Raw genomic sequence first — 13,688 nt, 5'->3', positions numbered from 1 at the left:
TAATACTGTTAAACTAGTATTAATTATACCTTAATTCCTTAGTCTTTTACCACTGAATCCCACATAGCTTTTTTTTCTTCATCATTTTTGTCTCAAACCAATGTCTGGCTTACTAATTTATAACGTTATATTTTTATTTGTCAGTATATATATATTTGTCAGTAGATGTCAAAGTTTTCCCCTGGGTACTTACATACTGGAAAAGAGTTTGGTTTTAAATTCTTTACAACTGAAATATTGTCTTAACATTTAATCATTACATTATCTCAATTTTCTTTACAACTTTTGGAAGCTTCAGTTTATATTCCATTTGTCTCTCCAGCATTTCCTCTTCACTGTGTTAAAGACAGCTCTACCTGCTCTAATTAGTCTCCAGCAGAGAACAGTTACAGCTGTGAGGCAGAGGTTAAGCTTCTGTGCATCCCTCCCACCATCAGGGCTGTTGCCTGATGGACCACTCAAAGAATGTCTTCAGTCTTAGCTTAGTGGAGCAGACACAGGCTCTTGCCTAGTATCTTGCAGCCTTAGGACTAGAAAATCACAAAAAATATCACCTGGATTTTTCCATTTTTCATCTTCTCCCCTGATGTTTCCTACAATTCCACCAGCTCCACATGATTTTTGCCTAGTTATGTTCCCAAAACTGGCTGACATTTTTGCTGAAACGTAACACTGAGTAAAAACATCAGGCAAAGACGAACACTGCACACTGAAGTTTTTACCTCAAATTATAAGCAATATCTATAGCAATGATGCAAATGATGAAAAAATTGCACGTACAATTTCTGACTTCAAAATAAAGTTATTACTGACTACGCGAAGTAGAATTTTTACACTTTATATTATAGTAGTGTCTGGGGAACTAAATGAAGACTAGTCTCCACTGTACAAAGCACGGTACAGACAGACTTTTAACATTTTATAAATGTTGTAACTAATGTATCAAAGTGAAAATAAATAGTTATGTAAACTGACAGCACTTTCAGCTATTAAAATTACTTCAGGAATTTACAGTTAGGAACATTCTGTGGTAATATCCTCAGTGACAGGGTTTGGACTAATCTTGCTCAGTACCGAGTTGGCTACTGGAAATAATCACCCAGATGATGCACAGTGCCGCTGCCAACAGACCTACAAGTGTACCTTCTTTCCAGATTGCTGGTTTGTTTCCCCATCACCTGAACATGGCTAACAAGCATTTTGTGTGGGAATTGAACTGGGTAGAAATTAACCAGGAAGAAACCTGTCACTCTTCCCAAAAGAGCCATCACCAAGAGTTGATGTGCAAGAGTCTTCAGGAGCATGTTACACCTCATTTATAGCTTCAGTGTTACTCGTTTGTTTTGGTTCTGTTATCTGTGTCACCAACATAAGGACATGGAGCTGTTGGAGCAAGTCCAGAGGAGGCCACAAGGATGATCACGGACTGGAGCACCTCCCGTATGAAGATAGGCTGAGAAAGTTGGGGCTGTTCAGCCTGGAGAAGAAGCTGCATGGAGACCTCAGAGCAGCTTCCAGTGTCTGAAGGGGGCTACAATGCTGGAGAGGGACTCTTCATCACGGACTGCAGCAATAGGACAAGGGATGATGCATTCAAGCTTAAACAGGGGAGATTTAGGTTAGATATACAGGAGTTCTTTACAGTGAGGGTGGTGAATCGCTGCCACAAGTTGCCCAGAGAAGTGGTAAATGCTCCACCCCTGGCAGTGTTCAAGGCCAGGTTGGACAGAGCCTTGGGTCACATGGTCTAGCGTGAGGTGTCACTGCCTATGGCAGGACGGTTGGAACTGGATGATCTTAAGGTCCTTTCCAACCCAAACCATTCAGTGATTCTACGATGCACTGGAAGCAGTGTGAGCACAAAGGCTGCATCTGGGGACATGCCATGTCAGGGGTGAAAGATGAAGAGAGCTGCTCTTGGTGTTTGGGGCAAAGCAGGGTAGATCCAAAGCGGAGATTTCAGGGCTTTCTGTGGGTACTAACTTTAGCTAGTTTGCTGATTGAGGACGAGTGAGGCCCGCAGAGGTGGGCATCTCCATGAAAGGGCCAGACTGCAGACCTCTTGGTGAAAACGCTGCCGCGGGCAGACTTCGGATGCCCGAGGGGAGCACGGGTGGCTGAGATCTCAGAGGTTATACAGGGTCGGAGAGGACAAACTGCTGATAAGGGCAGTTCCAAGGGCAATGAGGCAGGACCCATACGGAGACACGCGAGACGCCCAGAGCAACGCACACCATCACCACCCCGCTCGCGGCCGCCCCTGCAACTACCGCGCCTGCGCTAACCACCGTCCGGCTGCCACCCGACCTCTCCCCTTCCGCTGCCACCTCTGCGCATGCGCACTCGCATTACAGCCAGCGGTGCGCCCCCTGAGTAGCGCATGCGCGCAGCCTTCCGGCCTCCTGCCCTGTTTCCTTCTTTACCCCCCCCCCCCCCCCCCAACCTTTCTCGCCTTTGCCATGGCGACACCGAGTGGCCTGATCCGGGCCCTGCACCGCGGGACCCTCGGCCAGGTAACCGGCCTGGGGCGTCAGGCACGTCCCGTGGGGTCCCTTCCCGGGCCCCCCGGCTTCGGCTGAGCCCCGCGCTCCAGGCGCGCTCGGCCCCGCCATCAACCCGCCCCCTGTGTAGCGGGGTGGCTCCGCGCATGCGCGGTGAGGAGGCCGGGGCGTTGGTGTTGTGTCGGGCAAGGCGGGGGTTTGCTCCTCTGTGCGCCTTAACGCTGTCCTTCACTCGGCCCTCTCCTTTCTGCTTTCCAGACGGTTGTCTCTGGCGATTCTCAGCCGTATGGGCTGCTGCTCTGCGGGGCACACGGAGCGTGGGGCACGGGAATGAGGGAGGGAGGGAGAGAGAGAGGCCTGAGCCAGTGAGTGTGGGGGCTCGCCTGGTCCGTGCCCTCGGGGTAGTTCAGGCGCTGAGGTACCGCGGGACGTTATTTGAGTTTCAGCCTTGGGCTGTAGTTTTTTCTTAGAGCATCATTTTCCGGCTTTAAATGTACCTACAGGCCACAACCACCGTCTTCTCCAGCAGCATGGGTGTCTGAACATTAGAGCGTGTATGTCAACCCTACACCTTGCTACTTGCACATCTTTGATGGGGTGTAGTAGTAGTTAAACTTAATTAACGCATATGGAGTTTGCATTGTAAGGAGCAGGAGCTTGCCTGTCTTCCCCCATTCCATGACAAATTTGAAATAGAGGAGCAAATTATTGCATTGGTCATATTTGGCGTAATACTTCTGTATGGGGAGATACCCTGAGTCAGCCGGTTTGGGTAGGAATATATTCAGTGAGTGTGTGTTTATAGGCAGCCATCTTCGTAGAAACTTTTCTATCTGTGAATGATTTGCCTTACCAGTCTGAGTTTTTATGTAGCTTGTAGTCTTGCTTTTAAAATTAGTCAAAGAATTATTAAGCTGATGACAATAATACATGTTGAGTCATTTTAGTGAATGTTTGTTTATCTTAGCTGGGCAGTTCTTTGTCATTAACATTGTGCTTACATTCATGTATCATCCAGATCCTGAATGGTATACTATGTTTCTATAATGGAAGGCTGTCCAGAATGGGGGTCAGGATAAATGCGTCTTGTGTTGCTTGTAAGGGGAAACAGAATAAGGTCAAAAGCGGCTTTTGGTTTCTTGCTGTAATCCCTGCTAAGTGTAACCTTCCAGCAGCTGAATTCTGTTAACCAGGGGGCTGTTACTCTGAGAATTTCAAGTTAAAGCGCAGCACTCACACAAAAGGTTGGTGTGTATTGTGGTGCGTAAACTACAAGTTCTGGAAATGCTTGAGTTACTTCAGAACTAGGATTTTTAAGGTTAAACATAAGAAACTAAAGCATATTTCAGTTACTTCTCAAGAGAGCTAATAGTATGCAAATGACCTTGATTCAGCTCTTTCTATTGAGGAGGTAGAGAGGAAAAGAGGAAGAACCTGTTATCCCATATGAAGCTTTCCTAACCAGTATTTTACTTAGTAACTATATGCTTCCTGCTAGATGTTATTATGAGGCAGAGGTAAGGTTTCCACTTATATTTTTTTGCTTCAGAATTCGGTTGTGTGTAAGACCGCTTTGAATTTTAACTATATAGAAGGCCTAAACAGTCTTACTATGGCAAACTCAATCAGGTTTTGGGTGTTCCCGTTCTTTTAGGTGTTTTGATTTCATTTCACGTAAATCTTCCTAGGTTTTTAACACTTAACATTTGAACAGTTACACTGTCCCTATATTTTGTTTTCCAAATCAAACAAAATGCAGCTGTTGCAAAGATACCTCAAACAAGTCTTTAGTTTTAGACAAGAACTACAGAATGCCTTGAAAAATATTGAAAGAGCTTGTGTATGCTTATCTTTCCAGTTACTCATGGTGGCTCTTTGAGATCCATTCAGTATCCTAGCAGGTGGCCTTCATTCTTTTAGCAAAGGGTTCCAGTTTATCTTACATGTTAGAAAAATCTGCTCTGAGAGAACTTGACTCTGTTACAACTTAATGTTTGCTCTGATATGAACTTCTTTGTCACCTCTGAGTCACTCATCAGATCAAGTTTATTTCTCAGGTGCTTTGTCACATGGTTACTGTTACCTGATGTCCTTTAGATGTGATAGGTCTGAGAATGGACTTGCTTCCTGCTATTCTTCAAATGTTTTCATTTAAAACCCAAGAAGTCCAAAGTTAGTGTTGGCGATGTGACTTCATACTGCCTGCCCTCAGATAACAGCAATGATCTGAGTTGGCTTCTCTGTAAATTTGCAAGTCCAATATGCTGTGGGCTTTTATTGCTTTTCTCTCTCACTTCAAGTGCTTTCTTATGTCTTGAAAGAATTGCACTGGAATTGAAGTGGTACTTCAGTGCTTCTTCAAAAGAATTGGAAAAAAAAAAAAACCCACAAACAACCTTGCGTCCTAATTTATGCTGTTTCTGTTGCCAGACTGGACTTCAGAGTATTTTTACTATTGTGGCAGACAGTTTGGAATAGATCATGTATTTGCTTTGTGCTAATGAGGAATATTTAGATTTCAAGCTGGAAATATGTTTGTCTTCAAGCTTCAGCAGTATATAGTTACTGGCACCCTTATAGTTTTAATGTTTAAGATTTTGTTAATGCAGACAGCTATTTTAAGGAGTAATTTCTGTGGTTTCAGCTTTGTTTCATTGTAGTGCACCGTTCATCCTTATGCTGGCTTTATCATGCTGTGGAAAAATTCCTCTATACTTTTTGTTGTATGTATCTCTAGTACACAACTAAAATATGTAGGCATAATATGTATGATTAAGAAAAAAGTAACATTTTGTTGGAGAGATTAATTATATTATGGGCATCTTGACTTTTAAGAGCTTATTTTCAAACTCTTTGATTTACTCTTCTTAAGTGGTCTCTAAACTAGGGTTATACGAAGTCATTTTGTCAAGTCTGTTTCTCTGATAAGGCACTCTTAAAGATGGCAACTAACAGGTACTCCAGGAAATTACTGATAACATGCTGAGAAATACAACTATGGCATAACCTGTCAGTAGGAAAATTCAATCCAAGGTGTTTCAGTTGGTGTGTGACCTGATAAAATAGGAATTAGATTTAGTCCTGTCAACAAAGCTCTAGAATTTACTACTCAGCTAAATCTTACTAAATCAGGCCTCACATTGTGTCAGCCAGTGAATTACATCAGTATCTTCAATTGATCATCTCTCTGGAGTCTTACTGTTGCAAAGCCAAATAATTTAAGATCAGAAGTGGCTAGTAGTCAAATCCTAGCCTGTGTAGACTTTCTTTTCTTCAGTTCAGACTTTAATTACTATCACATCTGCTGATGTTAACAGCAAAATCCTAAGTGAATGAAGTAAAGATAGGAACCGTTTGTGCTTAGGTGGTTACAGAAGAAAATCTTACCTATCGGCAGTACTACCAATGCCAGTGACTAAACTGTGGAGTATTTCTCTACTGTTGTGAACTCAAGCTGTTGGACAGGGTATCCCTTTTTCTTCTCTCTATCCTATAATGGACTTCAGATTTGTTCAGAGAGAGCCTAGTCAGCATTGCACACACCCCTTCGGACTCTGATCTGTGTAGCTCCTGCTACACAGCATGCTTGAGACATAGCAGAAGGTAGTTTACTACCTTCAGTGTTACCCTTGTGAAGTAGAAAAATGATGAATTCTTGCTTTTGATTACGGAGTCTCATGCATTACTAGATGGCTTTCCAGGCTTCCTTCAAGGAAAAGTCAGGAGGTTTTGGCACCATTTTTCTTTCCTAGTAGCAAAGTAGTTATCAGTATTACAGTTATTGTAAGAATGCTCTAATACCTATATTGCTTTTCTTCTGGCAAACATCTTTTAAAACAAAACCATTTTGCTGCCTTTTCTTCTACTCTGACCTCTGTTCTGTGGTAGGTAAGGCCTTCCCTGACCTTCACACATGGCTCTATTGTTGTTGCTAAGCTATATGTTTTGCTGCCCTACAAGCTTCATCTTTTGTCACCTTTCACAGGAGTGATACATCTGGAAGTGGGTTCTCTTTCAGCTTCATGTAATACAGAACTGCATCTTCCAGCCATGAGACTTGGCATTTTTTAAACACAAAATACTTTCCTCTTTGGTGCTAGAGTTTGGTGTCAGAGTCGGATTTGGTGTAATGGAACTGGTGCTAGAGTTTGGTGTCAGAGTCGGATTTGGTGTAATGGAACTCGGGACAGTAACTCTAGAAGGCACCATTCAGGTCGTACAAAGAGAAGATTGGTTTGAGTCCCACAGTCCCAAGGATGCTGCTTCTACCTGTTGATCAGTGTGGCACAGAAAACAGCTCTGGTGAATGTTTAGTCATGACCACTTTGAGCACAAGACTTTCAAATCCAAGGAATCTTAGCCAGCATTGTAATCTGATGGTAATCTTATCAGCTTGTTTAGAAATGCTCCTGTTTCTTTACCTGAGTTAATACCTGGAAAACTGCCACAGAACAGATCCCTGCACGTAGTTTTTCTAGCTTGTCTTATGGTTTGTGACCAAAGATAGCGCTAGCATCAAGATGCCTTTACTACATCTTCCTCTCCTGTGACAGCCTAATGGATCTCAAGGCCAAATTTAGACTAATCTGGCATCTTTTGCTCTTAACAACTCTGTTTGCTGTTTTTTTTTTTTTCCTCTGGTTATCTTCTAGGGAATTGCAGAAGATGATTTTTGTTCACTGAGAATTGATACTAAGCAGACTACCACCCTTCTGCTTCTCTTTTCCTGTGTTTTTGGAGACAGGAATGGCATTTGTCCTTTTTTGGTCTTCTGATCCTTTGCTGGGCCTCAGTGAACCTCCCTGATCCTGGTCAGTATTGTCAGTACTTTAAGAAGAGATCTTCAGATGAAATTTGATTCATTTTTTGTGGAAGTCTTGTTCTTTCTGTATTCGAGCACCTAGTCACTCACGTTGTTATTGTGCTGCTCATATTAATGACTGGCCATGTTTCATATGTTTTAATGACGCTGACTGTGAGAAAGACAGAAGGATTGTTTTGGAGGAGACCATTAAAGTGGGGTTTTCTTCCCAGAATGCAAATTTAATCTTGATAATTTTGAGCTATAGTTACCATATGAGTTCTGGAGAAAGGAAAAAAACTGAAATTACCAGGCCCTAATCCTTACCTACAATTTCAAAGATTGGAAGTAAAACTCCAGTGGGAGGGAAAGCTCAGTTTTTATCATCATTCAGATGTGTTATGAATGAAATGCAAAAAATTTAAAAGTGTTCCCATCTTGTACTTGTTGGTGTCACTTTTGCTAACCCAGTAATGAAATGAGTCCCCAGAAGCCTGTAACAAGCTGCACATATACACTGGTTACTGCAGCAGGTCCAGGAAGTTGTGTACTGAGATTGATGGATGAGCAGACAGGTTTTGCAGTGCCTGCCTTGGATTTGGCTTTGTGACTGTCCCCATTGTAGCATCTTTTTTTTTTTTTTTTTTTTCTAGTCAGCATAAAGTGCTTTTGACTGAGGAAAAAAGCTGGAAATGCAAATAACCCATTAGATGGCTGTTTCCTGGTGCGCAGTATGGAGTGGTTCACCATGTTGTAAACTACAGGACCTTTAGGAAAGATCTAAGTGACTTGAGAAGTGCTTTCCAAATGCAAGTGGCTTCTGTTGTGGATTCATGTGTAAAAATTGGTAGCTTTTTTAGATTTTTATTTCCTGTTTTCCTGAATTATAACTTTTTTTGCTACTATTGTTGTTGGGCACAAATACTAAAAGTCATTTAGTTACCCAACCTCTCTCAAAACCGGCTGCAGTTAGAAAGAGTTCCAGCCTTTGGATTAAAGCTCTTGTGTCTCCTATCCAGGTTGGAATGCAAGTCTATGATTCTCTGATTCTTTCCTAATCAGTCATTTGTTATTATTTTAATCACTAATTGTTTTATGTTTAATCCTCTAGGGAAACTAGTTCTGATCTTTCAGTAAAGCATTCAAAAGTTCTGTAGGCCAGAATGAATCTGTTAGTTGTGTATTATTTTCAGAGCTAAGGGGAAGTTAGTATGCACTTTGAATATGTTTCTTGGGTCTTCACTGGGTTTGAGAGAAATCAGCTTTCCACACAGATTTATTAGACCTTCAGCTGGTAGAGAAACTACTCATCTGCCTTGCTTAATGCCTTGTCTGTGGTGGATTCTGGACACTACTATAGCTGCACAGGAGAGAGCACCCACTGTAGACAGAAATGAAGGATCTTTGAGGTGCGAATGGGTCCTATTCATTTCCTTAATGGACTTCTAACAATAAAGTCTGCCAAATGTAGATAGTTTTAGCAGGAAACAGCCCCTTCTTCTGGCATCTTGGCAGGCCTTGGGTAGAGTCCCACCATTCTTTCCGCCTCTGGCCCTTGCTTTCAGTCTCTTGGCTGAGCCTGTTTTTTCTCTTGAGAGACTTCTGGTTTTATTAACTTACTTTTGTACAGTGAGTTTAGTGAAAGATGCAACTCTGGCAGTTCTGAATGTTGAAGGTCTGTGTAAATCTCTCCAGTATGTATGCTGGGCAAACATATTGTGAATTACAGAGTCCGTAGTGGATCATCTCTGTCTCTACACTGCAGACTGAGGGTCTTGTTTCACACTGTTTCATTGGCAGCTAGAATTTCCATTTACCAGTACAGCAAGTGCTGTTCTAGACATTAACAGTTCCTTTTTCCATGACACAAATTGTGGTTTTGCTGGGACTCTAGGTTAGATGAACAAACACTTTGTGGAGTTGACTCAAATTACAGGAGGATCAGAAGCTGAAGTGAAGAAACCCCCTTACCATGAAGTTAGTTAAGTCATAGATTAGAGCACAGATCTGTTTGAGTTCTGCTGAGTTTGTAAGTAGTGAATTGAAATTGTTTTCCTTTTGGTTATTTGAGTCGTGTCTGTAACAATGGCATTCTTGGGAGTCCCCAGCTCAGACAACTCACAGAGATTTGATACTTTCTGTTGTATCAGGCAAATCTGTGTATCCACTGGGCAGATTAAACACGTTTTTGCTCATGGAGATAGCCACCTTGACAGCAGGATGAAGTTCTCACCACCAGGGAAAGGAAATAGATACATATATACATATGTAGATATACATATGAACAATGAGGTATATATACTTTTCATTTCCTTCATTCTTCTGATGATATGTGATGATTGCTACCAGAAAACAAATGTCTGCTTTTACTGTTAACTTGGAGTTCTTTGAATTAAGCTTCTTGGACCTGGCAGAACTCATGGAAAGGTGAAGATTACCCCATTGCTTAGGTAATATCTGCATGATATCTGACTGAAGAATGAGTGTTGTGTGGAGGGAGCACTACTAGGGGTTTTCTGTTTTCATGATGTTGCACATAGATCAAGCACTGTGTACAGTTCTGGTGTCCTCAACGTAAGAAGGACGTGGAGCTGTTGGAGCAAGTCCACAGGAGGCCAAAAGGGTGAGCAGGGGACTGGAGCACCTCCCGTATGAAGACAGGCTGAGAAAGTTGGGGCTGTTCAGCCTGGAGAAGAGAAGGCTGCGTGGAAACCTCAGAGCAGCCTTCCAGTATCTGAAGGGGGCTACAAGGATGCTGGAGAGGGATTCTTCATCAGGGACTGTAGTGATAGGACAAGGGATGATGGGTTTAACCTTAAACAGGGGCAGTTCAGGTTAGATATAAGGAAAAAGTTTTTTACTGTTAGGGTGGTGAAGCGCTGACACAGGGTGCCCAAAGAAGTGGTGAATGCTCCATCCCTGGTGGTGTTCAAAGCCAGGCTGGATAGAGCCTTGGGCGAAATGGTATAGTGTGAGACATTTCCGCCCATGGCATTGGGGTTGGAACCGGATGATCTTAAGGTCCTTTCCAACCCAAAGCACTCTATGAATCCCTGTTATGAGTTGTTAGCAGGATGCTGATGTTATCTTCATAAACAGGCAGATAACCCCCTACTATGCTTCATTTGTATTTAGATGGCACTTTCAGAACCATATAGACGAGGAACTTTTCTTTTGTTTAAATTAACTTGTTTATAAATAAGGGGTTTGCAGCCTTAACATGCACATTACAACATGGATTATGTGCTGCTTGTTGGTATTCAAAGTGGGGTAAGCCTGTCTAGTTTACCTACTTAGGTGGGTGTCACTATTTATGTTTCTGTGCAGACAGATCTCAGGGTTGGGTAATGCTGAGTTTCTATTTTTGAGGCTCAGAGCTCCTGTATAACTTCTAATTCCCAGAAGTATTCAGAAGTGGAAGTAATAGGAAATTCTATATGTACTTCCACTCTGACAGGTAGAGTATCATAGAATCATAGAATAGTTAAGGTTGGAAAGGACCTTAAGATCATCTAGTTGCAAATCCCCCTGCCATGGGCAGGGACACCTCACACTAGACCATGTCATCCAAGGCTCTGTCCAACCTGGTCTTGAGCACCACCAGGGATGGAGCATTCTCAAATCCTTGGGCAACCCATTCCTGTGCCTCACCACCCTTACAGTAAAGAACTTCCTCCTTATAGCCAATCTAAACTTCCCCTGTTTAAGTTTTACCCCATTACCCCTTGTCCTGTCACTACAGTCCCTAACAAATAGTCCCTCCCCAGCATCCCTATAGCCCTCCTTCAGGTACTGTAAGTCTGCTATGAGGTCTCCACGCAGCCTTCTCTTCTCCAGGCTGAGCAGCCCCAACTTTCTCAGCCTATCTTCATACAGGAGGTGCTCCAGTCCCCTGATCATCCTCGTGGCCCTCCTCTGGACTTGTTCAAACAGTTCCGTGTCCTTTTTATGTTGAGGACACCAGAACTGCACACAATACTCCAAGTGAGTCTCACAAGAGCAGAGTAGAGGGGCAGGATCACCTCCTTCAACCTGCTGGTCACACTCCTTTTGATGCAGCCCAGGATACGGTTGGCTTTCTGGGCTGCAAGGGCACACTACTGGCTCATGTTAAGTTTCTCATCGAGCAACAGCCCCAAGTCCTTCTCTGCAGGGCAGCTCTGAATCTCTTCTCTGCCCAACCTGTAGCTGTGCCTGGGATTGCTATGACCCAGGTGTAGGACCTTGCACTTGTCATGGTTGAACTTCGTAAGGTTGGCATCAGCCCACCTTACAAGCGTGTCAAGGTCCCTCTGGATGGCATTCCTTCCCTCCAGCGTATCAACCGGACCACACAGCTTGGTGTCATCAGCAGACTTGCTGATGGCACACACAATCCCACTGTCCATGTCAGCAACAAAGATGTTGAACAAGACCGGTCCCAACACCGATCCCTGAGGGACACCACTCGTTACTGGTCTCCAGACGGACATTGAGCCATTGACCCCAACTCTTTGTGTGCGGCCATCCAGCCAGTTCTTTATCCACTGAGGGGTCCATCTATCAAATTGATGTCTCTCCAATTTAGAGACAAGGATGTCGTGTGCGACAGTGTTGAATGCTTTGCACAAGTCCAGGTCGATGATGTCAACTGCTCTGCCCCGTCCATCAGTTCTGTAGCCATAATGAAGGCCACCAAATTGGTCAGGCAGGATTTCCCTTTAGTGAAGCCATGCTGGCTGTCACCAAGCACCTTGTTGTTTTTCATGTGCCTTAGCATGCCTTCCAGAAGAATCTGCTCCAATATTTTGCCAGGCACGGAGGTGAAACTGACTGGTCTGTAGTTCCCTGGGTCATCTATTTTCCCTTTCTTGAAAATGGGGGTTATATTTCCCTTTTTCCAGTTGTTGGGAGCTTCACCTGACTGCCATATTTTTTCAAATACGATGGCCAGTGGCTTAGCAACTTCATTTGCCAGCTCCTTCGGGACCTGCAGATGGATTTCATCAGGTCCCATGGACTTGTGCACGTTCAGATTCTTAAGGTGGTCTCGAACGTTATCCGCTCCTACAGTGGGCCTAGGGTCTTCGTTCTCACAGTCCCTGTGTCTGCCTTCCAAGACTTGGGTGGTGTGGTCAGAGCCTTTGCCAGTGAAGACTAAGGCAAAGAAGTCATTAAGAACCTCAGCCTTCTCCAAAACCAGGGTAGCCAGTTCTCCTGATAGCTTCCAGAGAGGGCTAACATTGTCCCTAGTGTGTCTTTCATTTGCAGTGTAGCTACAGAAACCCTTCCTGTTGTCTTTCACATCCCAAACCAAGTTTAATTCTAACTGGGCCTTAGCTTTCCTAGCCTGGTCCCTAGTTTCCTGGACGACATCACTGTATTCTTCCTAGGCTGCCTGTCCTCACTTCCACCTTTTATAAGCCTCTTTTTTTTTTCCCCTCTAAGTTTCCTCAGCAGCTCCTTATCCATCCATGGAGGTCTCCTGGCCCTCCTGCTGCACTTCCTTCTGGTTGGGATGCAACACTCCTGAGCTTGTAGCAGGTGATCCTTGAATACCAGCCAACAGTCTTGGGCCCCCCTGCCCTCTAGGGCTATATCCCATGGAACCTTACTAAGCAGGCTCCTGAAGAGGCCAAAGTCTGCTCCCTTGAAGTCCAGGGCAGCGAGCTTGCTGCACGCTCTTCTCACTGTCCTGAGGATCTTGAACTTGACCATCTCATGATTGCTACAACCAAGGCTGCCCTGGAGCATCACATTTCCAACGAGCCCTTCCCTGTTGGTGAGCACAAGGTCAAGCATGGCATCTCTCCTTGTTGGCTCCTCTATTACTTGCAGAAGGAAGTTGTCTTCCACACAATCGAGGAACCTCCTGGATTGATTGTGCCTGGCCATACCGTCCCTTCAACAGATATCAGAGTGGTTGAAGTCCCCCATGAGGACAAGGGCCTGTGAGCATGAGGCTGTTCCTATCTGTCTATAGAGCACTTCATCCACAGAGTCCTCTTGATCAGGCGGTCTGTAACAGATACCCCCAGTAATGTCCCCCATTGCTGTTTTCCCTTTAACCCTGACCCACAAACTCTGTTAACTGCTCACCTGTCCCCAGACAGAGTTCCATACTCTCCAGCCTATCCCTAACATAAATAGCAACTCCCCCTACCTGCCTGCCAAGCCCGTCTTCTCTGAAGAGCCTGTAACCTTCCACTCCGGTCATAGGAGCCGTCCCACTATGTTTCTGTGATACCTTTTCCTGAGTTTAGCAGTAGCAGTAATTCTTTTCATTCTTAGTGGCTGGTGCAATGCTGTGTTTTTGATTTTTGGCCTGGGAACAGTGTTGATAACGCCGATGTTTTTAGTTGCTGCTCAAATGTTTGGTCCGGCCAAGGGCTTTCTGAGCCTCATGC

The 13,688-nt window shown here is 44.0% G+C and overlaps 1 protein-coding gene across 3 annotated transcripts in view; it reads left to right on the top strand.

Annotated features, from left to right (window-relative positions):
• The first annotated feature begins 2,434 nt into the window (after positions 1-2,434).
• The window catches only part of WARS2 (tryptophanyl tRNA synthetase 2, mitochondrial), a 45,663-nt gene continuing 34,409 nt past the window's right edge, over positions 2,435-13,688 (top strand). For 2 of the 3 annotated variants that reach the window (XM_065676183.1, XM_065676174.1), the window contains exon 1: positions 2,435-2,513. In XM_065676183.1, coding sequence (XP_065532255.1) covers positions 2,460-2,513 — 54 coding nt within the window. In that variant the 5' untranslated portion in view covers positions 2,435-2,459. Of the gene's footprint in view, positions 2,514-2,856; positions 3,056-13,688 lie in introns of those variants that run through there. The other variant, XM_065676176.1, reaches the window with a different exon arrangement.

Source organism: Lathamus discolor, chromosome 4, assembly GCF_037157495.1.
Source record: "Lathamus discolor isolate bLatDis1 chromosome 4, bLatDis1.hap1, whole genome shotgun sequence".
Taxonomy (NCBI): domain Eukaryota; kingdom Metazoa; phylum Chordata; class Aves; order Psittaciformes; family Psittacidae; genus Lathamus; species Lathamus discolor.
This window is presented reverse-complemented; position numbering and strand designations above follow the sequence as displayed.